The sequence below is a fragment of the Bradysia coprophila genome, unplaced genomic scaffold (assembly GCF_014529535.1).
Source record: "Bradysia coprophila strain Holo2 unplaced genomic scaffold, BU_Bcop_v1 contig_232, whole genome shotgun sequence".
In the NCBI taxonomy this organism is placed as follows: domain Eukaryota; kingdom Metazoa; phylum Arthropoda; class Insecta; order Diptera; family Sciaridae; genus Bradysia; species Bradysia coprophila.
In genome coordinates, this window is record NW_023503493.1 from 11,542,365 (window position 1) to 11,566,585 (window position 24,221).

Sequence of the window (24,221 nt, forward strand, 5' to 3'; positions counted from 1 at the left end):
TGTAAAAAAAAATTAGTGCATCCAGAAACAATTTGATCTGCAATGTTTTGACCTTAATCGATCTTGCGTATGCTGTTTCAGGTAGAGTTAATAAGCTAGAAAAATGTATTTGCAAGAAAAGAGCTGGAAAGATTTTTCAATTTATAAATTGCTGAAATATGTGTGCCATTTTCCACACAAATTCTATTCCACAGTTTTAAGTTGTTCTTTGTTGTTCACTACTTTAGCTTGTGTGTGTCTTTTATATAGATTGACGGCCATTTTGTTTCTTTACTGCGGAAAATACGATGGGTAAGTAATCTATTCAGCGTTTATGATCCAAGTTGTTCCCCACGTTACTAAGTATACACATCCATATGTATTTTTATGTATAGCTCAAGGTTCTGAAAGAACAAGTTAAGACACTCAAGAAGGTGGGTGACAACAAATTTATTAAACGCACTCATTTCATATTGAATGAAAAGTCAACTTGAAAATATTTTTTTTTGATACTTGAAATTGTCATAAAATGAAAGCAAAATAAAATGATTGAGTCTGGTTTTTGACAATTGAATTTCAATTGTCAAAAACCAGACTCGATCATTTTATTTTGCTTTTACCTTACAAGGTTTCACAAAACTAGTTGAAAATGTTTATGTCACCGCCTTTGTGGTCAACTCGAAAGTGCCTTAACCTGATCTTTCAGAACCTTGAGCTATACATACAAATACATATGGATGTGTATTGTGAGTAACGTGTTGAACAATTTGGATCATAAACGCTGAATAGATTACTTCTTATTTTTGTCGGACTGAAGTAAAGTTTATGTTTAAACTAGCAATAGATCATTTTCATTATACGGTACTCGTCAACGTAACCCCACTTAATTTTTCGTCAAGTAGTCCTTAACCTCAATCAATTGACGGTAACTGCGTTCAATTTACTGGTTTATAGTTATATGAAAATCATTCGTTCAATTCATTCGATATTTTTCGACATGTCTGACAGTTGGGATCGTGTCTGACGTTTACAAGGTCATGAAAATGATATATTTCAAGCAGCTGCAACGACAGCAGGAGCAGATAGCGCGCGTCATTTCCAAAGAAATTCAACGCACTGTGAAATTCAATGAAAGTATACTTCGTATACTCTGTATGGTCTAATGTCAAAATTTGTATGGAGCGGAGGAAATAGCGATTTCATATAAACAAACTCACCTTTCAATGAAAATCATTGACAGACCGTACCGACCGTACCTGGTTTGTACTTTCATTGGTGAAATTCACAATAGTGTGTATGGTTTGTATCGTTTGTATGACACAGAAATACAATTTTTTGTGCTGGGACAACAGATGAAACGTCAACAATGTCAGTTCTCCATTCGTAAACATTTCAAAGAAGAATTTATTAGTTAATGATTTTCTTCACTTTGATTGTTCCACTAAAATTCATTGATAAACTTTGACTATATTTTGAATGAATAAAATGTCGTCAGGCCTGTCAAGTTGACTTCTAAATACGGTAAATTTCTGGTTGACTCAAAATGTGTTTGTCGTTAACAGAATTATATAATATTTAGTGTCATCTCACATAAAAATAGTTACATTTACGATTGATTATCTTCTTTGGTGGTGATAACAAGAAAACGATGATTGCGTAGAAGAGGTTCTGTCAGAGACGATTTTAGAGTCAGTATATCCTATGACCCACTAGACACACGCGATGTTGATTTAATTAAAAAATTCATTAGCATGTCTAAATCGTCGCTTTAAACAAATATTTCTCTTCACAGAAAAATGGGGGAATGATCTAGGCGAACGATTCGTTTAGACACAAAACAAAGAAGATAAATTCTTTTACAACACAGACAATGTCCAACGATGACAATACCAAATCTGGATGTGGAAAATATGCGGTTTTTCTACAGAAACCTTTTCTGCTGGTTGATCAATCGGAATTCATATGCGGTTGGGGTGCAGCGTTTATCAACATCACTGTCACTTATCCCATTTACAAAATCATTTTTCGGCAGGTAACAGGGCAGACGTTGGTGTTTTGATATTTTTAACATTTCCTTTCCTAACGGACGTAGATGCTGCACGGAGTTCAGGCTAGTTCGGCGTTTCATCAGCTGCGCAGGGAAGGAATAACATTTTTGTATCGTGGAATCTTTCCTCCGTTAGCACAGAAGACCCTTTCACTGGCATTAATGTTTGGTAAGTAGTTTCTTTCGTTGACATCGTGTCGTTTGTTGTAAAATGACTGAACATCACTAAAGAAGTTCACATCGAAGAGGACGACGAGAAGCGATGAATGACACGACATTCAATGAATGTCATGAAGTTCATTCTCTTAAATCAAGTTCTCTTATCAACCCCGTTTGCGTTACAACCATCCCAAGTGGAAATAATCTCGATTTTCAACAATTCATTCAATTTGCAGGTGTCTACGATGGAACTCGACGACCCCTGGTCGAAATCGGTTTCAATCCATATGTAGCGAAAATAATAGCTGGTGTAGCGGCTGGAACAGTTGAAGCGGCACTGATGCCCTTCGAACGTGTCCAAACATTACTCGCTGATTCAACATACCATTCGCTGTTCAAGAACACCGCACAATCATTTCGGTATGTGTGGTCGAATCACGGTTTCACGGAACTGTATCGCGGTTTGACACCAATTTTACTGAGAAATGGCCCATCAAATGCAATGTTCTTTGTGCTGAGGGAAGAAGCAGCCAGTCGGCTGCCGCAATATGTAAGTTACATATTTGGCAAACAAAACTATTTTCGACTGAAATTGACGGAAATTTTTGTCCTTAATTTTCAAGTCTGATCCAATGGCACAAACCGCTCAGGAATTCATGTCTGGCGCTATAATCGGTGCGGTAACCAGTTCCATATTTTATCCGTTTAACGTTGTCAAAGTGTCCATGCAAAGTACGATGGGCACGTCGAGAATAAGTATGTGGACGGCATTTATGAATGTGTACAGAGAGCGCGGATCAAAAGTAGCTAATGTCTATAAGGGGTGTACGGTGAATTGTTCGAGGGCATTTATCAGTTGGGGTATTATGAACACCGCATACGAACATATGAAGAAACTTTTGTACAATTTCCAACATGTGCGTTGATCGATTGGGCGGAAGAGGAAGAGGTTTGGGTGATGGATTCACGCATTCATTATAAATCCTATTTTTAGATGGAATTTTTCCTTCAAATTTTTTCTCGTTGTTAGTCAAATTATTTATTTGTTTAAAAAAAAATAAATTTTGTCGTTGGTTGGTAAATGGAATCGAAAACCGAATCGGAATCGCTCGGATAATTATCGTGGCAACAAAATAATATTCAAGTGAAATTGAACCTCGCGTGCAGTGTACCTTATTGTGGACATCCTTTATGAATTACTCAATCAGACCACTTCACGGATACCGTCGGACATAGGAATGCGAAGACTGATGTTTCGCTCTTATTTGTCGAGTGATTTCAACAGGGAGACATTTTATTCCATGAAATGTATGAAACGAGTGGTTTTTATACTACTTTGAATGGTTAAAGCGGTGCTTTACACGTCCTTGACATTGCAATTTTTAGTTCAAGTAATTGAAAGTCTGACCGGACTGACTATCAAAAAGCCGTTCAGGGTCAAACCTGAAGCCTGATTTTGATGACATTTTGCTGTTTCGCTTGATACGACAGAGTGAAGTCTCCAAACATTGATTTTGTTTTCATTAATGTCATTGCCGGTACCACGTAACTTTGAATATATCACTGTCAAGGTTGTGGACAAACATTTCCATTGTGTATCAATACAAGGGACTATTTTTGGAAAAATTTGGAAAAACATAGGGAAATTCGGGAAAATGTAGATAAATTTAGGAAAATGTTTTACCAAAAATAGTCCCTGATTCAATACGGTAATTACATGTGGCATCTACCAACCCGTCTCGATTCTTGCACAAACTTTTGGCTACGTCGCCGAACTATCGCTCTGACTGTATATGAAAGTAGAGTTCAACATTTCTATTAAACAACTTGCCTGTATTCCCATGAAATTTTATTAACAAAGTGATTCGTAGGGTAAGAGATCTAAATACGAGCCCAATTATAAGCCTAGTAACAAAAGATGACGTCATTATAACCATTAAAAATATTGTTTAAATTACGAGCCTCCTTTTAACAAAAGGATATGTAAGCTGGTAAAACAATAGGCACTGCCCGTATTTGGATGTTTAACCCTATTTGTATCGAACGCACGAATTCAGCGAGGTTAAATTTTTGAATGCTGAATTCCCAAAGGAAAAAAGCGCTAACCGTTACGCAATATCCGCAATATAATTAAGTAAAATTTATGTCCGATAAAAGTTTTCAAATCACGCAATATTTTCCTACGCATGCCAAATAGTCAAATTCTATATTTTAAGATAGGCTTTTCAAACGATACCAAACCGGATAATATTCTTGTTCCCAGAAAATGCAGCTATGTAAACCAAACCAGTTTTTCGCATTTTCTGGCCGCAAGACAACAAAGCACTGTACTGCCTCACAGGGACATTTCTTGCTGAGGCGTGAAGGGTATATTCCTTCTCGCACGCCTCAACAAAAAAATTCTCAGAGAAACAGTAATAGAGACATTTTACTATATAGCACTTCGAAGAACTGTGAACTTCTATAACCTTTAGTTTATTTACAAGACAAACAACTTTGACGAAAAATATATATTTTTGTCAAGTTAGATTTTTTTTATGAGTGGCACCTCGCAATATAGAAGTGCTATATAGAATGAAAATGCTGGGCTGGATGGAAGTTGCAAAGCTCTGAAAAGCTCTTTCATTAGCATTGCAGATTCTTATTGTTTTTTCAGCTGTCGCACTCTTGTTCTTTTTGCAAAATTGTTATGAATTTTCCACTTTATTTCAATTTCTCAAATTTCCGGAATATATAAAAATTTAACAGTTTATAGCAGTCCCAGTGTATAGACAAGCAGAAAATGGGAAGTGTTCCATGTTTGAAATGCCTTTTTTTTTTTAAATTTCCATTTTTCTTTACAAAAAAATGTCTCTAGAATCCTAATAGCCAGCCAAACACGAAAATCAAATTTGAATAAATAATTTTAGTCGAATCTTTAGAACGGAATGGTGTAAATATTTTTTATTTTGTGATTTGTTATTGTATTTGTCATTGTTAATTATTATGTAATCTACACGTGCGGGTGATCTTGCATCATCCGATGGATATTTTTATTTAATTTATTTTTACGAAGAAAAAAAATGTACAAACTACCTAGATGCTGTGTAAAGTCTGTAAAAAAAATAATTTGTGTTAAATTGAAAAAATAAAATTCAAAGAACAATCTGACCCGAAAATTAATTTTCCTTCGCTTAAATGACTCATCAGTAAATAAAATTCCCAATAAAATGCGATAGCCCTGGGACTATCATGTCCGGAGCGTTAGCAGAGGACTTGACGCAGTCTAACTTCCAAAAAAAGAACGAAGAAAATTTTTTGAGACGCGGCAACTATATATAGGCGAGAATTTAAGTTTCTTTCCTTTGGCCACAAATCCTATTCTATCTTATTCTCGCTTCAAATACGAGCAAAACGAGCTATCACTCGACTATGTAGCTTTAAAATTACCGGAGATACATCGTTTTGAAATTGGCACTTTTCATAGAAAATACACCAAATTAACGTTATCCAAACAATCAAAATCTTTCAACTTACTCTGTATGTTTCTATCTATCTGTCTATCTATCTATCGACGGTCGATCTCGGGAACTAGTCAGCCAATCTCCATGAAATTTTGCAGGAACCTCAGGGTGGGCATAAAAATGAAAATGTGATACGCCATTACCCCAGGAAAAACCAGAATTTTGTTTTATTGGCCCCGAAGTGGTTTCTGAGTGTGGTTTTCGAGGGTCGGGAACGCGTTTTCGGCTGTAGCTTAGCTGTATTGAAACCTACAGAGGCGTGCGACCCATAAAATGAACGGTATTCGCGAATCAAACAAAAAAATAGTTAGAAAAATTGGTGCAGATTCGGTTGAGCTAGAGTGGTCAGAGTGACCAAATTTTGAGCTACTCGAGTGTAGGACGAAAGGACTAATATTTTTTGGCTTATTTGAGATAGAGAGTTACATTCTTCGGCAAATTTTCAGAGTTTTACGAGTAGAACAGAGGGGCATATGTGAAAAATGTCGAAAGTTAGAAATGGGTGGGTCAATTAGGGTTTTATAGTTATTTTGTGAATGGTGGCAGATAGAGAGTTACTTTCTTCGGCAAAGTCTCAGAGTTTTACGAGTAGAACAGAGGGGCATATGTGAAAAATGTCGAAAGTTGGAAATGGGTGGGTAAATTGGGGTTTTGGAGATATTTCTTGAATGGTGGCAGATAGAGAATTACATTCTTCGTCAAATTTTCGAATTTCGTCCAATTTTCATTAAATTTTCGAATTTCGTCAAATTTTCGATTTTCGTCAAATTTTCGAATTTCGTCAAATTTTCGATTTTCGCCAAATTTTCGATTTTCGCCAAATTTTCGATTTTCGTCAAATTTTCGATTTTCGTCAAATTTTCGAATTTCGTCAAATTTTTGAATTAGAACTGTTCTAAAAAGCAGTGTTGACTACACTTCTAAAACGACTGATATCCCAACAAAAATCTCTTCGAGAAAAGTGTGACGCAGTCTTTGAAGTACAATTTCTAAAATGAATGATATCGCTAGAGTTGACGCTTTCAGCTTCGTTACGCAAAAATTAAATTTTATTTAAACAATTAGTTCAAACAAGCAGGCTTAGTTTTATCTCATCATCTGCCAAATAATTTTTACCAAAAAAAATTTGACTGGAAACAACAAAAATTTTACCAAAACGAGCCATCAGAACAGTCGGAGCGTTTGCTGCGACTAAGCCCCGTACAAACCCGTATATCTATTGCGTACGTGACCCTAGTGCGTCTGTCACCCTACTTTGACCGTAAGCCTATTGCGCCGGTTAATGTAGTTAAAGTAAAATTATTATGTAATGTGTGCATCTTACAAATTGCGCATAGCGCAATTACGAAGCCCCGTACGACGTTCCTTTCAAATGAAACAAAAATTTCAAATCGCCCTAAAATTTTATTTTTTTGAAGGGCCTAGTATCGGCCTCAGTCCGAGGACCCAAATTTAAATTTTTTTTCAACTACATTCTATTCGGCCCTTACCTCACTTTGCCCTTACCGCCTGCTTCGAATTCCATCAATTACACACGGCACCGTAATCCTATAAGCCCCTTCGTACTTCGTACGGGGCTAAAAATCTGCGTCTCATGTGGTAGATGTTCAGGAACAGACCTGCAAGAAAATTTATCTGCCACATGCGACGCAGGTTTTTTTGGTAAAATTTTTGTTGTTTCCAGTCAAATTTTTTTTGGTAAAAATTATTTGGCAGATGATGAGATAAAACTAAGCCAGCTTGTTTGAACTAATTGGGTGTACAATTTAATTTTTGCGTAACGAAGCTGAAAGCGTCAACTCTAGCGATATCATTCATTTTAGAAATTGTACTTCAAAGACTGCGTCACACTTTTCTCGAAGAGATTTTTGTTGGGATATACAACAGAAGGATATGCGTCTTATGTTCAATGATCCACAGAACTCAGTGATATTGGCCGAGACATTCTTTAAATCGATTTTTTAACTTGAGCACTGCTCCTAGCATGAAAACTGAATTGACAAGTGTCAAATAGCCTCCAAATTTTAGAGGTTAGAGCTACATGTTAGGATTCTTTGTATTGTATGTTTCAACTCATACAACCAAAACAAGTCATCTTGTATCTTTACAAAAAAAACGCAGTTAAGTGTTTACTGTGATTTCATCAGCCTCGGAATATTTTCTTTGTTCAGGCTAGAAGCAGTGCTGTGCATGAAGCATGAAGTTATAATATGGCTCATTTTTGTGCAAATATATTTACAAAACTGTAGATCACGGTGGTTCGACTAAACCCCTTTTTAAATGGAATAGCCAGACCAGACAAAATTTTCTTTTACATAAATTGATGATTGGTAAGTACTCACTAATAAAAATACTCGCGAACTCCAGGGGGCTTTTGACAACGGGACAACGCATTAATTGGTTAATTGATAATAATTTTATCCGAAAATTAACTTTACTTCACGGAGCCAAAACTTTACCTCAAGTTTTTGAATAAAATACCTTACTTGGCAATGGGGTAAATGATGGAAATGGTACTTCTCGTGTGGAATTTGCCGATCGAGGCGCAGCCTCTTTTTTATTGGTTATCTTATTGCACTTGCAGAAACATTTGCATAGATTTAATCTGCACAGATTTCTTAAAGTTGGTTAAGTCATGATTCACAAACCAATTTTTCCTATAAAAGTAACACATTTTTACGTGCTTTAATGGTTTTAATTCTTCAAAAAAAAAGATTCTGGTTCAGCGAAATCATCAAAAAACGAATATTTTTCCGCCCAAATTTACGCTACAAATTTGCAAGGGGTTCATCGCTCTTAGAGGCATCGATGCTTTGCTAAAAAGCATACGTTCGGGCGTTTTTTAATACTGGATTTTTGTTTACTTTCAGTGACATCTTTCCACCAGAATCATCTTTCAAAAATATAGGACCGCAATGACGACAACAAATGTGTTAGCTTTTAACAGAAAATAGAATCGGTTGTAGCAGTTCGCCCAGCTCTGAGAAAACTTAGCAGTTTGTGAAAATTTCGTTTAGACCAGGTTATGGACAAGAAGCTAAATTGCTGCTTACATTTCGGGTCAAAATTATTATTTTGTTGATGATAATTTTGGACTCGCATTCTTTTTGGAAAAAGTGCGACCATCGTTTGGTTTTAAATTGTGTTAGCTTTTAGTAAAAATTTATATGTTTGTGGCAGTGTAACCTAAGCCCGACAAAAGTCAAGATTCCACGAAAATTGACATATATTTTGAGTTTTCTTTGGAAATCACCACAAACAATTAAATTTTTGCTGAAATGTAACACATTTTAACACCAAACAATGGTCGTACTTATTTCAAAAAGGATCCGAGCCCCAAATTATCATCGAAATAATAATAATTTTCAACCCAAATGTAGTCAACAATTTGACCATATGTAGATTCCTCTTAAACTGCTTACTTTTGTCAGAGCTGGTCAAACGACTAGAACTAAAAACAAATTTTTATTTAAAGCTAACACATTCATGGTCGTTATTACGGTCGTCCATTTTTCAAAAAGGATTCTGATCAAAAGATATAATAAAAAATGAACTACGAGACACGCAAATGTAGGCTACAATTTTAGCTAAGCACAGATACCTCTTAACACTAATAAAAGCCGATGGCTTAGTATAGGTCTCGGTGCGTGGTTTCGTAACATAGCGCGTGTAAGAATTTATGTGCTCAGAGCTCGTGTGAGATGATTTTCGCAACATCGATTATATATTATCACTCGTTTATGTTCACTTAAAAATGATAAAAAAAGCGAAGACACAAATTAAATTAACGGAAATAAATTACCGAAATTTATTATTTTACGAAATTTCTATAATCCCCACAGAAACGATGTCGTCTTGTACATAAATTTTTGAAGTCACCGAGAGAAGAAAAAATTCCAATTAACAATTTTTCGTTTATCCAATATTTTATTTGATTCACAAACATTGTTAAGTTAATTAATCCTATACTTGATGACACATCATAAATAATATCATTATGGGCACCACATTATTAAAATACGAAATTCGTCTTAGAGTACACACGAAAATAATCGTAAATAAAGTTTTTTTTTTTTTCATCTCCTTTTAAATATTTTTTAAATTATCAATTGGTTGGTATGACGGTGTGATGTAGTATAAATACATAAAATGAAAATAAACAAAATTCATAAATAAATTCCATTGAGAAATTATTAAATATTTGGATTGCATTCCTCCATAAAAGAATCGGTCATCATGCGTAAGACGCAAGCAATTCTTCACAGCACATACACAAAACTTCACTATAACCTACTCATTGGCGCAAGTTTGATATTTTCGAATTTACATAATAAACACTCAACAACGTTGAAGAACCTGCCCACAGACTTTTCTCTCTCTCGTCAACATTATGTTTAAAGTGCGATCTTATCTAGACAACCTTGAATTGCCTTGCATTCAATTTATCCATTAAGTGGAACTTTCGTTCGTGCACCAGTTTGTTTAAAAAGTCAATAAATTGTCACACTCAGTTGAATGAAAGCAAAAAAAAAATGCGAAATTCTGAACGTGAAATTATTTTTAAGTTGCAGTCTAGAGAAACGAGGCGGTAGCAATGCAGTTTCTGATGCTGATGCTGTTTCTAAAAAGACACTAGATCTTTGTATTACATACTTTAACACTATGAAATCAATTGATCATCTTAAAACTGCACGTAATTGCAAGGTTCTCTCTCGTTTAAGTTGATCGCAAAGGCAGTGGCATCCAAATTCTATATACTGCGACTCCACGAAATTGGAAGAGAATTCCTTGAATAAAAATTTCCATGGAAAATATCCACTGAACCGTTCGGATTTGGATGGGGAAATTCGGGGACAAATAGTAAATTGAGTCTGTATTGCTGTATTCGAGAGTATTTGCAACCGGGGCTAACCGGTGCTAACCTGGTACAGATGGATGTCATCTGTTATCGACAACGACAGCAATAATAAACGACAAGCTCTGACCAATGAGGTCCTATATAGCAAAAAGTGTGTTAAAAACAAATGAAGTAAGAGATTTCTGAAATCAATCTATGAAAATCTTTGATCAAATGAAGTAATAGATTAGATAGTAAAACTATTAATATGATTGCCGTCTGTGACAGGTTCAAACAAAGATGATAATTTCGACAACACCATAAGGCATCTATTCTTCTCAACATGCATTCCCGCCAATGTAGCAAAGTAATTGTCCGGATAAACACCCACTAGAACAAAAGCTCATTCTGTTTGTACTGCAGACAGAAAAGAAGTCGCTAACGATCTGAAAGATTATTAAAATACAATTCCGATCTCATCACAACGCACTTATTCGATACATTAAACGATTTCAACACTCTATAACGATAGTATATACCGGTCGATTCATGCCAGTCACTAATCAGTGTGAGAAATCAGTTTAACTGGAGCAAATTATTATTTAGACAAAAAAAAATCGATTCATGTTAATTGTAAGAAAATTACTTGTTAACTAATCGGTTTTCTTGCGTTTGTATTGAAATGAATTGGTATAGTCAACGCGGCTGAAAATTAAATAGATCGCTGTATTGTGCCTTTGTAGCCAACATCATATCGGAACAATGAAATGTGAGATCTTCAACATTGGGAATTAGATACGGTGATCAATAAATATTGTATCAAGAAATTGGTTTTATTGAACCATTTGAAAAGGTTATACAAATCGAGAAGGCATCAGAAAAATGAATTCTCTTTCCAAATGTTTGTATTGTTAATTTGGTCTTTAGTTAAAGAGAAAAACGAGACGTCACGTTTGAATGTCGATATTGATTGCGTCTTACGTCATAAGTTCTTCTATAATCTTTGACTTTCGATTTTACCTCGTACAGAACAATCGCAACACTTATTACTAGCAAGAAGCTGTAGCTGATGTCGTCTTATATTTAGCAAGACATCTACATCTACATGTTACAATTAACAAATTAATTAATATTACTTCCGAGGTTCCAAGTTGTTTATTTGATAAGTGGGGTGTTACAGCCCGACCCGAAGGGGAGGGCTGTATTTCCTCGTAAGTACAATGCTTTAAGTGATTAGGCAATGTAAATGAAAATGAAACATGCCGTAACACGTAAAAGATTTTATTGTTAGCCCCATTACATTACAGTGTTCCCACTGCGGAATTGATCCATTACAAACCATAATACATTAAAGGCTGCTACGTGATTCATTAATTCAGAAGCAGCCTTGTGATATACGCAAACTCACTCGGTGCTTCGGTGAGCATCTCAGAAGGCAAGTACATTGTAAGGATAGTTTTCGAATCTACTACTTGATTTGATCTAAGTAGTCTTTACAAACTGAAGTATAATGGTAAATTACATAGGAAGCTGCGTAACTAATTCATTACATGATGTAACAAATTTGTTAAAAAAACAAACTCCAAAGTGTGTTATTTGAGTAACAAGCTTCGCTAGCTGAATTTTCAATAATTTCAGAGTATATCCGAGCCGAAGGCGGAAATACTAGTGATACGTTTAGAAACTCTATATGAGCTTGCAAAAATTGAAACTGAATTATTCGACAGGTGGATGTTTATTTGCCCCAATAAAACAGTTTTCTTAATGTTTTCCTTTAAATAATAAAAAAACACAATTCCAATACTACGTACCAACACATTTTTGAGCACAATGAACCTACGGCTGCTCGACGTAGAATTTTTTTTTACCGATTTCATGAATTGTTTTCGTTCGAAATCAAATTAAGATCGAAGTGGCACCGGGTCGGCGGTTGCCATCAAGGAAGTAGATAATGGTATTCCCGCAGTTTTGTTTTTAAATTTAAAATGTGACCGTGAAAATTCAAAAACTTTATTGCCTACGTCGGAGCCTTTGTTGAAATTTTTGAGCTTGGCTCCTTCACTCATCACCCGTCATTTAAAAGGGAAAGGAACGAGTCTTGAGACAAAAATACTATTTGGTTAGTTTAGTGGAATGTGACTCAAAACAGTCAGTTTTTACAAATATAACTTCGGAGCGACTTTTAATAGTTATTTATGAAACAAGAATCGTATGAAGGTATTTTATCGCACTAGATGTCAGATGCCGATCCGAGGTGAAGCCGAGGTTGTCAAGACATCATTTGCTCCATACGATTCGTGTTGCATACAACGTTTTATGAAATGAAGAAAATCTAAAAAATAATGCAGATAATCTTAGTGAGACTTCAGTAGTTGCAACTCCTTCATCACGCTAGGAATGGGAATGGAGGCTAATATGAGGGAAGGATAGAGACATTTAAAGATGCAGTGAAGTTTCAAGTTAAAATGGCTTTTACGGACAAATTACTATCACGAACACCCGTCGTACGGGTCCCTTTTTATGCTAGTTTTAATTTCACTTAGACAATTTTTCGAACAGAAAGGTAGGTACGTGCGAAAAACTATTTGCTGATAAACATGTGTTTCTCTTACAGCTGGCTGAATAAATAGAGAAAGAAACGTAAATATTGCGAACTTTGCAGATGATTACTAGATCCAATTAATTGAATGTGTATTGTGTATACACAACTGAAATGGAATAAATTCCTCCCAAAGTTTTTGCGTTATGCAGAATGTTTGACTTTGTTAATAGGGTAAAACCATTTTTTTGCGTAATTCAAACTGTATTCACCGTCTTACACAAAAAGTCGATTTAATCGATGCTTATGCACGTTGATGCATAAAGAACCATAAAGAACATCTTTTTTTCCTCGTCTATATTCAACTAGCTGTGGTATCACAGAATACTCCAGGCGTTCGCTTCATATTTGGAGCGTCCCACTATTTTTTTGTTTTGTTTTACTCACAGATAAAATATGTGGCCCTGCTTACAAACAATGAAGTCTAGAACAGGTATGGTCGATCAATGAAAGTGTAAAACAGGTATGGTCTATTGTCCGCCTGGAGGACATAAAAATTTGATCAAATATTTTACTTGTGATCCGGCTAAGGATCGCCTTAATCTTTGTTAAACCGATATGTAACCTTACATTTGAATAAAGTTCAATTATGATTTTAAAATTTGATTTTCGTACTTAAACGCACTCATTTTCATATTATTTTGACATAAAATGTGAGTGCGTTTAAGACGAATTTGCCGATCGACCATACCTGTTCTAGACTTTCATTGTGGTCGATCGGCGAATTCGTCTTAAACGCACTCACATTTTATGTCAAAATAATATGAAAATGAGTGCGTTTAAGTACGAAAATCAAATTTTTATGTCCTCCGGGCGGGCAATAGACCATACCTGTTTTACACTTTCATTGCTTACAAATTCAATAATTTTGTTCCTCATCTTGATGACAATGTCTTTTCAAAAAAAAGAAAATATTTTTGTTCACTTGAAAAGCTCGTTCACAAAAGACTCATTCTCAAACAGCTGAGTAAATCCCGTTAAAGCCTAAATACAATAATTGTCAGGCGAATTTTGTTTGCGAACTCAGAAAAATAATCATCGACAAACTGGGCGTACTGTATGCATAACTGAAATACTAGAATATTACTTTGAACAACTGAATTTCATTGTTTTGACGCGTCTATAAATTCGGCTGCACAGTTGCCGAACGCTCCAAATATAATATCCATGTCGAAGGGTACTCTTGTTCACCAGAAATTTGGTTGAAGAAAATTAAAATTTTAAATTTTGTGATGTACGCCATAGTGCTTACATTATCCATTTTTGGATTCTTCATACACAGTTCTGTTGTTGCTGACTGTGGTTGCGGATCGTCTAAATCCGGTCCAGGTTTCAGTTCACCAGAAGTGGCAATCGAACGTGCAAAACGCGAAAAAATACTTTATGTCCCATGCATATCGTTAAATCCAGCCAACCCCGATTATCTTTCGGTAGTCGATGCTGATCCCACAAGTCCCAAGTATAGCAAGGTGATATCGAGATTATATTTCCCAGTGCAGGCGGTGAGAGATGAATTGCATCATTTTGGATGGAACACGTAGGTGTCCTTCACGTTCACGGTCATTCAGGCCAATCCGGTGGTACTGTGACAATATTTTGTTTCCGTTTTTGTTCCAGATGTTCTGCTTGTCATCACGACAAGACGGCGGTGCGAAACAAGTTGATATTCCCATGCTTGAACAGCGATCGAGTTTATATCGTTGATACATCCGACGAACGGCGGCCACAACATTATAAGACCATTGAACCGGAGGAGCTTCATAATTTGGGATTATCTTCGCCCCATACAACACATTGCATTCCCACTGGCGAAGTGATGATCTCAACGATGGGTGATGGGCCAGCCGGAAACGGACAAGGACAATTTCTAATGATCGATGGGAAAAGGAACTTTACCGTCAACGGTGCGTTTACTAGAACGATGAGCTAAAGTGGAAGGGTTTGATATGTTCAATTACTTTGCAGGCAAATATTCAAAATTTAACACACCATACGGCTACGATTTCTGGTATCAGCCGTACTTCGACGTTATGATCTCAACTGAATGGGGAGCGCCAAAGAAATTTAAAGGTGGAATCAATTTAGACGATCTAGCCGAGTATTATGGTCACACAATTCATGTATGGTCATGGGATAGACGAGAGTACATCAAACCGATTGATCTTGGAACAACTAATGGCTGGTTGCCGCTCGAAACAAGATTCCTTCATGATCCATATCAACCTCATGGCTACGTTGCATGTGCACTTTCATCCACAGTATTCCATATCAATAAGAATAGCGGAGACTGGGACGCCGATCTTGTAATTACAATTCCACCGAAGAAGGTCGAAAATTGGTGGATGGGTTTAGCGGATATGCCTGGCGTTATTACGGACATTCTGATTTCAATGGACGATCGATTCTTGTACTTAAGTAACTGGGTTCATGGCGATATTCGGCAGTACGATATTAGCAATCCAGCCGAACCAGAACTGGTCGGACAAATTTTTATCGGAGGATCAATCGTACAAGGAGGACCGGTGAATGTAGTCAATGATACCGAACTGGCATGTCAACCAGATCCATTATACGTGAAAGGTGTTCGCATCGAAGGTGGCCCGCAAATGTTACAACTGAGTATCGACGGAAAGCGACTCTATGTCACTACCTCGCTGTTTTCTCCTTGGGATAAACAATTTTATCCGGAACTGTACAATAAAGGCGCTTGTCTACTGCAGATTGACGTAAACAATAGAAAGGGAGGTATGAAGGTGAACAAAAACTTCTTGGTCAACTATGGAGATGAACCGAATGGGCCTGCATTGGCTCATGAGATTCGTTGGCCAGGAATAGATTCTTCCAGCGATATTTTCCCACCGAGGGGGAGATGGAACGACGATTTGTAAAGGTTTTTTAAGCATGTTCAACTATGGCTAGGACAGTTTTGAAACTTTAGTCGACCTATTAAAATGTAGAGCCAACTATTAAAGTTTTTTTTTTATTGAAGTCAGAAATTAATAAAAGTGAAGGTAAGTAGTAGTGCTGTGATTGACGTTAGGAAGCACTTTGTGTGAGCGTATCCTACGTATTTTGCTAGTTTTTCTATCACGATGCACTCAATAGTCTTACGTTTTATTACCAGTGTCGATAATTGTTTTCAATGAAACCTCAACTTCATTTCACGAAGTACCCATAAAGTAAACTCACCTCAAAATAAATAACAAAGGTTCTGGTTCACTCTGTCACTAGTTCCATACATTTCGCGTCACAATTTTCTAAAAAAAGGTGATTGGAAAACGGTTTGACCGAGTCTTTTAACCGATTTATTTTAAATTAAACGGCGTGCATTAGCTACTCCCACCTCACTGTAGTTATCATTTGGAGCTGAGGTAATGTCACGTTTACGTGATCAAAAATGACTCAAGTGAAATATAACGTCGACTGGTCACAAAGCACCTATAAATGACACTGAAAATTGTACACTTCATTACATTACAATTTAGCATCGAAGGGTGTTCGTGTTCTTCGAATCCGATTACTATATTAATTGTACTTGAATGTACGCCTTAGTGATTGCATTATCCATTTTTGGATTCTTCATACACGGTTCTGTAGTTGTTGCTGATTGTGATTGTGGATCGTCTAAATCCGGTCCGGGTTTTAGTTCACCGCAAGAGGCAATTAAACAAGCAAAACGAGAGAAAATACTTTACGTCCCATGCATATCGTTAAATCCAGCAAATCCGGACTATCTTTCTGTAGTCGATGCTGACCCGTCTAGTCCCAATTACAGTACTGTGATATCCAGATTGTACTTTCCAGTACAGAAGGTAAAAGACGAACTACATCATTCTGGCTGGAATACGTTAGTACATCCTATTTTAGAAATAAAAAACAAATCTGACCGCTGACCTGTTGCAGATGTTCTGCCTGTCATGACGACAAAACGGCGGTGCGGAACAAGTTATTATTCCCATGTTTGAACAGCGATCGAGTTTATATTGTTGATACATCCGACGAACGGCAGCCACAACATTATAAGACTATTGAACCGGAGGAACTTCATAATTTGGGATTATCTTCGCCCCATACAACACATTGCATCCCCACTGGCGAAGTGATGATCTCAACGATGGGTGATGGACTAGCCGGAAATGGACAAGGACAATTTCTAATGATCGATGGGAAAAAGAACTTCACAGTCAAAGGTTTTCTAGAACCTCATGTTTCACGTTAGGGGGTCTAGTATCATGTCTTTTGTTGCAGGAAAATACTCAAATGTCAACACACCATACGGCTACGATTTCTGGTATCAGCCGTATTTCGATGTGATGATTTCAAGTGAATGGGGAGCACCGCAAAAATTTAAAGGTGGAATCAATTTAGACGACCTAGCCAAGTTTTATGGCCACACAATCCATGTGTGGTCATGGGACAGACGAGAGTACGTCAAACCGATTGATCTTGGAACAGATAATGGCTGGTTGCCACTCGAAACAAGATTCCTTCACGATCCATATAAACCTCACGGTTACGTCGCTTGTGCGCTGTCATCGACAGTCTTTCACATCAATAAGAAATCCGGAGACTGGAAGGCCGATCTTGTAATTACAGTTCCACCGAAGAAAGTCGAAAATTGGTGGATGGGCTTGGCCGATATGCCTGGCGTCATTACGGACATTCTCATATCAATGGACGATCAATTCCTTTATTTCAGTAATTGGGTTCATGGCGATATTCGGCAGTACGATATTAGCAATCCAGCCGCGCCGAAACTAGTCGGACAAGTCTTCATTGGAGGATCAATTGTAAAAGGTGGTCCAGTCAATGTCGTTCATGATACAGAACTGACCAGTCAACCAGATCCATTATACGTCAAAGGTGTTCGCATCGAAGGTGGCCCACAAATGTTACAGCTGAGTATCGACGGAAAGCGACTCTATGTTACAACCTCGTTGTTTTCTGCCTGGGATAAGCAATTCTACCCTGAACTTTACAAAAAGGGAGCTTGTCTTCTGCAGATTGACGTAAACAATAAAAAGGGAGGTATGAAAGTGAACAAAAACTTCTTGGTCAACTATGGCAATGAACCAAAAGGTCCTGCGTTGGCGCATGAAATTCGCTGGCCAGGAATAGATTGTTCCAGTGATATTTTTTCACCGAAAGGGAGGTGGAACGATAATTTGTAATTTTAAGTGTTACAGCAATGTATACGATGAAATGTACATTTACATTGCTTAATCACAGTACGTGAGTTCTTTGAAAGCATGTTGACCCTACCCTCACCTCTCGTCAATATAAAAAAAATTGGAAGCACACAAGAAATGTCTTTTTAAATGAAAAGGTCAGTTTGGAAATGTATGACATCTTAATTGGCATTACTTTGAAATACGGATTGTAGAAAGTTATTTTGAAGGACCATGTGCAGTCACTTCATATATTTATGAAACGGTAAGTGTATCACGCTATGTTCAGTTGTCCACAAAATCTTTTACTTCATTAATATTATCATACGAGAACAGATACTGTTGTCAAGAACAGATGACCAGTTCTTTGCAGAAATATTGAATGTTTGAAATTTCGCTAGATTTGTTGAAATACGACGAGTGGGCGATTGAATAGAGTGGGTCTCGATGTTGTCATTGGAAAGCTACGTCTGATTGTGGTATTGGTTCCAACCAATAGTCTGGAATAGTTTTTATCCTTCTAAACTATCGAAATGAACTCTACACTCTCTCGGTACTAATTATGTGATTCAGTGGGAGTATGACTTTTAAAGTCAATCTTATCTGGTCGTATCTAAATTCCAATTACGCTAAGTATGCAACAGAATATACGTTAGTTGTAACAGTCTTCAACAAATCTTCAACACCTTTACGTTTATAAATAGCAACATTAATATCCACACATCCAGTTTGGATAAGTTCCATTTATTTTACGCTGTGATCATAACTTATCTATGCATTGTACATATATGAAGAATGTATATCGTATCACAATTATTATACACACGCCGTTGGCTAGGAATTAATTATGTGAGAAATATGATTTCAACAGAGAGAAAAAAAAGCCCATGATAAATACTCATCGTTCATAATACACTATTCTAATAAATAATGACCATTTTTTTTGTATACATCATTATTACTCAGCACACTTTTGAAGTAAACGTTAGATGTTCAGTGAATGTGATACAGCATCGTCGCGTCGTCGTCGTGAGAAAATAGTCGGAGAAACGACATTCTGATCTTAATTTCTTTTTAAATCAAAACGGTTCAGTTCTGATCCTTAGGGGATTCAGCAAGATGATAAAATAATTAACACGTCACTGGCTGATAGATGAGTTTTTCATTTGGGCCAAAATAGGAAAGGTGTCCATGACTACATTCTGTATCCTGTTTAGAACTAAAATTAGCGAAATTAGCTAGCCTTCGACCAATAGTTTAAAAAATCAGATACCAGATTCCATTATGATAATGGCAAAAAGTTAAGTATAGACTGGTTGAGAGGTGCGGATGCTCCGCTAAAAAGCAAACGTTTGGTCGTTTTTTAAATGCTCTATTTTCGATTATTTTTGATGATTTCTTTCCCGGTGTGTTTGGGACTAAACCTGTCTTGCCCGTTTCTCTTCTATATACTCATTGAAGAGTATAACCTGAAGTGAATCATAACTCGCCGATCCATGAAGCAATCGTCTCCTTCTCGTCTTTTATACCTCTTAAGAGTCATATCGCCAAAACTTCAGGCGATTGAGGAACAAGCCGTCTCCGATTTTAATGAGTGATAGCTCGTTGGATTAGTCTCTCAATTCTAGAAAACACTTATCTTTCACTTTTTCTAAAAAAAAAAATTCCGTCAAAAGCTCTCAAAAGTAAAGACATGTCAGAGGGTACCGAAAACAGTTTTTCGGCAATAACTCAAGAAAAAATTATTTTAAATTGTTGTAATGTTCTACGACTGTCGGCCTTGGAAAGACCTACAGGTAGAGTATACGCACTGCTTGGTGCGAGTACATCCACGAGAGTTATGACTAAAAATATAGTGAATGTTCGGAGAGTCCGGATTCTCTGCAGCTTTGTTGTTCCACGGAACTGAGTATGGGGTGTTGTAGCTGGCCTCACCCACTATCGTTGCACATATAAATGAACATGTACCCTCTGACATGTCTGTACTTTTGAGCTCTTTTCACAGAAAACAATTTTTTTTCTAGAAAAAGTGAAAGATACTTGTTTCCTAGAATTGAAAGACGAATGCAACGAGCTATCACTCATTGAAATCGGAGACCGCTTGTTCCCAAAGTATGCGATTTGACTCTTAACACATTCATTCATGAACCCAATACCACATCTCTATATAGAAATACAGTCGTCCTGGCACCAATTTTTCATTTCAAATTACATGTCCACAAACCCACTACCAATCATTTAAAGACATTCATAACGATTTCTACATTGAAATACAGCCATATATACTGTCCACTTCCCAAATTATAAGAAACATTCGTGGTCGTTATTGCTGTCTTAGTCATATATTTTTCAATAAAGATTCTGATGACAAAATATCGCTGAATGTAAAATATGAAACGCACAAATGTAGGCTAAATTTTTAGCTAGGCATTGATGCCTCTTAAGTATTGATTTCCACTTACAAAAAAAGCACTCTGTTTACTCTTCAAAAAATAGAAAAATGGCGTGGTTTAGCTAAACGTACACAAAATGGATTGGATTTTTTAAGTGGAAATCAAGACTAAGTTCATGAAATGTACCACATCACCCGAAGGGACTTTTGCAACTGTTCCATACAAAAACTATCTAGGATTCGACGGACTTTTCTATACAAAAACCTTGCGTTTAGCATTACACATTTTTGTGTGTAACAGCTGTTAAGAGGTATCGATGCTTATCTTAGCCTACATTTGTACGCTTTGTTTTGTTCTCTCGATTTAGATAGATTTTGGCGAAGACATTCTTGCTTTTAATTTAATTAGTTGAATAGGAATTGGACGTGATACGAATAAAATCTTGTCGAACGAAATCCAATATTTTCATAAAAACATTTAAACAAAGTAATTAGAAATATCTGATAGCAAAAAATAATGCGCTATGAAAATAATGATCCCTGCATCGACCCTCAATGTTGTGGTTTTCTGAAAGTTGCTCTGGTTTTTTCTCCTGCAAATACCTTGGCAAATACGATAAAAAAGAGTTTACAAAAATCACAAGCCTTGCAACTCCGCATTTATAATTTACGATGCAATATTCTTCATCGGTATCACAATGTACAGCTTAAAACATAAAATTAGAAAATGAATTGGTCGGCACTTTGGTGTATAAGAATTACTAAACAAATCCATTAGCACTTTTGTACGCCAACGGAACAGAAGGTGAAGGAACGTGCCTTATTGTTACATTAATATATGCTTGCTCCATACGTGATCAACGTTAATTAAGAATGCTGTTTGCTTTTATATCAAGGTAACCACAAAGCGACTCGTTCGAAAACCAATATATTCTACTTGGATTTTATAAGAACTACATTAAAAATACGGCCTAGCTGACTTGAAACACTTTTATTCTAACTGAGCAAATAGATAGCAGGACATCAAAACAGAAAAGTATTTACCCTATCTAGCCTACATTTAGGTGAGATATCAATGAAGTTCCTAGCTTCACTCAGAAAGTATTGCTTGCGAAAGTCACGTGAAGCTGGTGGTGGTCCAGACTAAAGTTGTTATTGGCAGTATAGAAGTATTTAAACAAACGAAAACAAATGTGTTTTACCTTTTAACAGAAGGCAAGCATATCTTTAGTATTATCAGGTCTGCTTCTTCTTTGGATATAAATATTTTCATCCGATCTATAGAAAATCTACTACTTTATTGGTTGAGATGTATCGAAAATCATAGCTTTTTTATATCTTCTCTTCCGATAACAAGTATAACAAAACTATACTTAGCACTCAAACTATCAACTGATTCTCATATCAATCATTTGCTAGAACATCTGTCCAACTAAATTTACTTCTACGATTAAAACAAATTATGTGAACAAATTCTAACTTCATATCGTGCCCATGCGACTTGTTTCTTTCTTCCAATCCAAACATTTATGCGTACGAATGTCATAATATATACGTACACGTATGATCACACTGCAGGTGGTTCTTAGGAAAAGACCACACTAACCCATCATCGTTTGTGTAAAATTAAAATTAATTTGTGTGAGAGTGGTGACCCTTGACAAATATTTTCCTACTTTGCGCTACCATAAGTAGAAATTAAAAGGAGAGGATAACCCCATGAGAACAGTGAAATGTTGATCGTCATACGTTCTTGGGAATATTTATCACTTCATTTAAAAACGTTTTATATTGAATTGTATTTTCTTTCTTGATGGCTTTTATGAGCATTGCCATTCTAAGATTTATTCGCATATTAATCATCCATCGCCGTATATTGCCATAGTGTCCCATGAGGAACGTGATAAATATGCATTAGCACTTCAGCGAAAATGTATTTTCAGTATTTTCGATGGAAAAATTATACGCGTAGTGTGAGGCTGATTAAGTATGTTGCGGCGACGATGACGATTTTTTGTTTGTTTGTTGAAAAACAACACATCGAAAATGGCTTTAATGTTTTAATCTTGATTGCAACGAAATGAAGCCATTAAATAGCTATCAAGCTGGACGTACCAGAAGAGCCTCGAGATGAACCATAAAGTATTAGTATCGATTTGCATAATAAATTCTCTTGATCAGAACCTTTCGTTTCGAATCTGGATATGTTTTAAATGACTAAGTAATGTTGATGCCTTGAAAATTGTACATCATACCAGAAACTGGTCTGTTTTGATTTTATTGGTTCGATAGATTTGTAAGTGAGGGCTAGCGACACGTGCGATATATTCAAATGTGAGCAGTTGAAAAGATGTGAAAATTTGAATATAAACGGATTTTAAACCCAAAGAAAACCTAATTTACCCAAACAGAAAATGAAATTGCCTGACACCCCACGTGGCCATCACGTACATGGAAAAAATTGAAGGTACATGTTTTCGATTCTCTTTCCTTAATGACATGGAAAACGGGAGTCGATGAATTGTTTTGAAAATAGGTTTTGCAGTTTTGCAAAAGAACCCTTTAGTGAATACCTACTTGCTGATAAACGATATTAATATCACAAATTTATTGTAATTGAAATCTATTACTTCATTTGACCTTGGTATTCTCAAATGAATAATCTATTACTTCATTAGCTTACACAAATGATCACATTAGCCATCAGCTAACCGCTAATTTCTTGTACCTTATGTCGATAACAGATAATATGTAGGTCCCTGTTGAATTGCATGATCGATGTGAAGAGATGCGAAATTTGTTCAGTGCACAGACAGCTACACAATTCAATGTTGCGTAAACTAAATTTTTGTCTAAAATATGAAATTTGTTCGAAATTCTACATGTAAATAATCCGATAATAATCATCATGAAGCACAATAATTACATTTTCTTAAAAATCGAATTTCCTAGAGAGTTTATTCATTTTTTTTATGGGCCACCGCTTTCGGGGCATCAACATCGTCTCTTGAGAATATCTAAATTACTTAATTTGATTTAATAAAGTGAAAATCGTCGTCTGGGACTAACTGTTTTAAATTTTTATGAAGTGATCAGAAATGGATGTTTCTTTTTCCAAAAAAAATATTTCTCGTACATAATGCCAAGCCGAAACGCATTGTATAACATAATTTTTGAGTACACCTTTTCCATGTTCATATTCAATAATCTTTCGTCTTTAAAAGCACATTAATTGCACTTAATTTCGATGAGGTACCGTCGATCTCGATCCAAAACTCGGGTGGTCCAAATTGGATCGATATAATATCGATCAGAACAGAGGACGGTATGACTTTGTACTGGATACGAAAATAAATGTGCAATTAATTTTACAGTCATCAAACTTTGAACAGACTCGTTTTTGCCAAATTCATTCGTTTCGTAACTTCTAACCAAAATAGATATTTGTGAAGATAGAAATGTTACGTGTTGTAATGCAGTACCAAGAAATACTGAGATAATTAAACTTCGAAGCCGCTGAACTCAATTTGTGTGTCA

General features: G+C 36.2%; 3 protein-coding genes across 5 annotated transcripts; all 3 read left to right on the forward strand.

Annotated features, from left to right (window-relative positions):
* The first annotated feature begins 1,349 nt into the window (after window positions 1–1,349).
* On the forward strand, window positions 1,350–5,338 carry LOC119076624 (solute carrier family 25 member 51). 3 transcript variants are annotated; one of them, XM_037183489.1, is made up of 5 exons: window positions 1,350–1,500; window positions 1,772–2,011; window positions 2,072–2,195; window positions 2,422–2,735; window positions 2,809–5,338. In XM_037183489.1, exons 2-5 carry the CDS (start codon window positions 1,850–1,852, stop codon window positions 3,109–3,111), a joined length of 903 nt encoding a protein of 300 aa, XP_037039384.1. In that variant the 5' UTR covers window positions 1,350–1,500; window positions 1,772–1,849; the 3' UTR covers window positions 3,112–5,338. The 3 variants fall into 3 exon arrangements, with proteins under 3 accessions (XP_037039384.1, XP_037039385.1, XP_037039386.1); XM_037183490.1 differs by lacking the exon at window positions 1,350–1,500 and adding an exon at window positions 1,512–1,667; XM_037183491.1 differs by lacking the exon at window positions 1,350–1,500 and having other exon boundaries at window positions 1,883–2,007.
* Window positions 5,339–14,264: 8,926 nt separating this feature from the next.
* LOC119076618 (methanethiol oxidase-like) lies at window positions 14,265–16,087 on the forward strand. The gene is made up of 3 exons (XM_037183481.1): window positions 14,265–14,661; window positions 14,742–15,028; window positions 15,090–16,087. The coding sequence occupies exons 1-3, from the start codon at window positions 14,357–14,359 to the stop codon at window positions 16,010–16,012; spliced, it is 1,515 nt and encodes a 504-aa protein (XP_037039376.1). The 5' UTR covers window positions 14,265–14,356; the 3' UTR covers window positions 16,013–16,087.
* A 502-nt stretch (window positions 16,088–16,589) lies between these two features.
* LOC119076617 (methanethiol oxidase-like) lies at window positions 16,590–18,419 on the forward strand. Its single transcript, XM_037183480.1, has 3 exons — window positions 16,590–16,971; window positions 17,028–17,314; window positions 17,373–18,419. Exons 1-3 carry the CDS (start codon window positions 16,664–16,666, stop codon window positions 18,293–18,295), a joined length of 1,518 nt encoding a protein of 505 aa, XP_037039375.1. The 5' UTR covers window positions 16,590–16,663; the 3' UTR covers window positions 18,296–18,419.
* The last annotated feature ends 5,802 nt before the right edge of the window (window positions 18,420–24,221 follow it).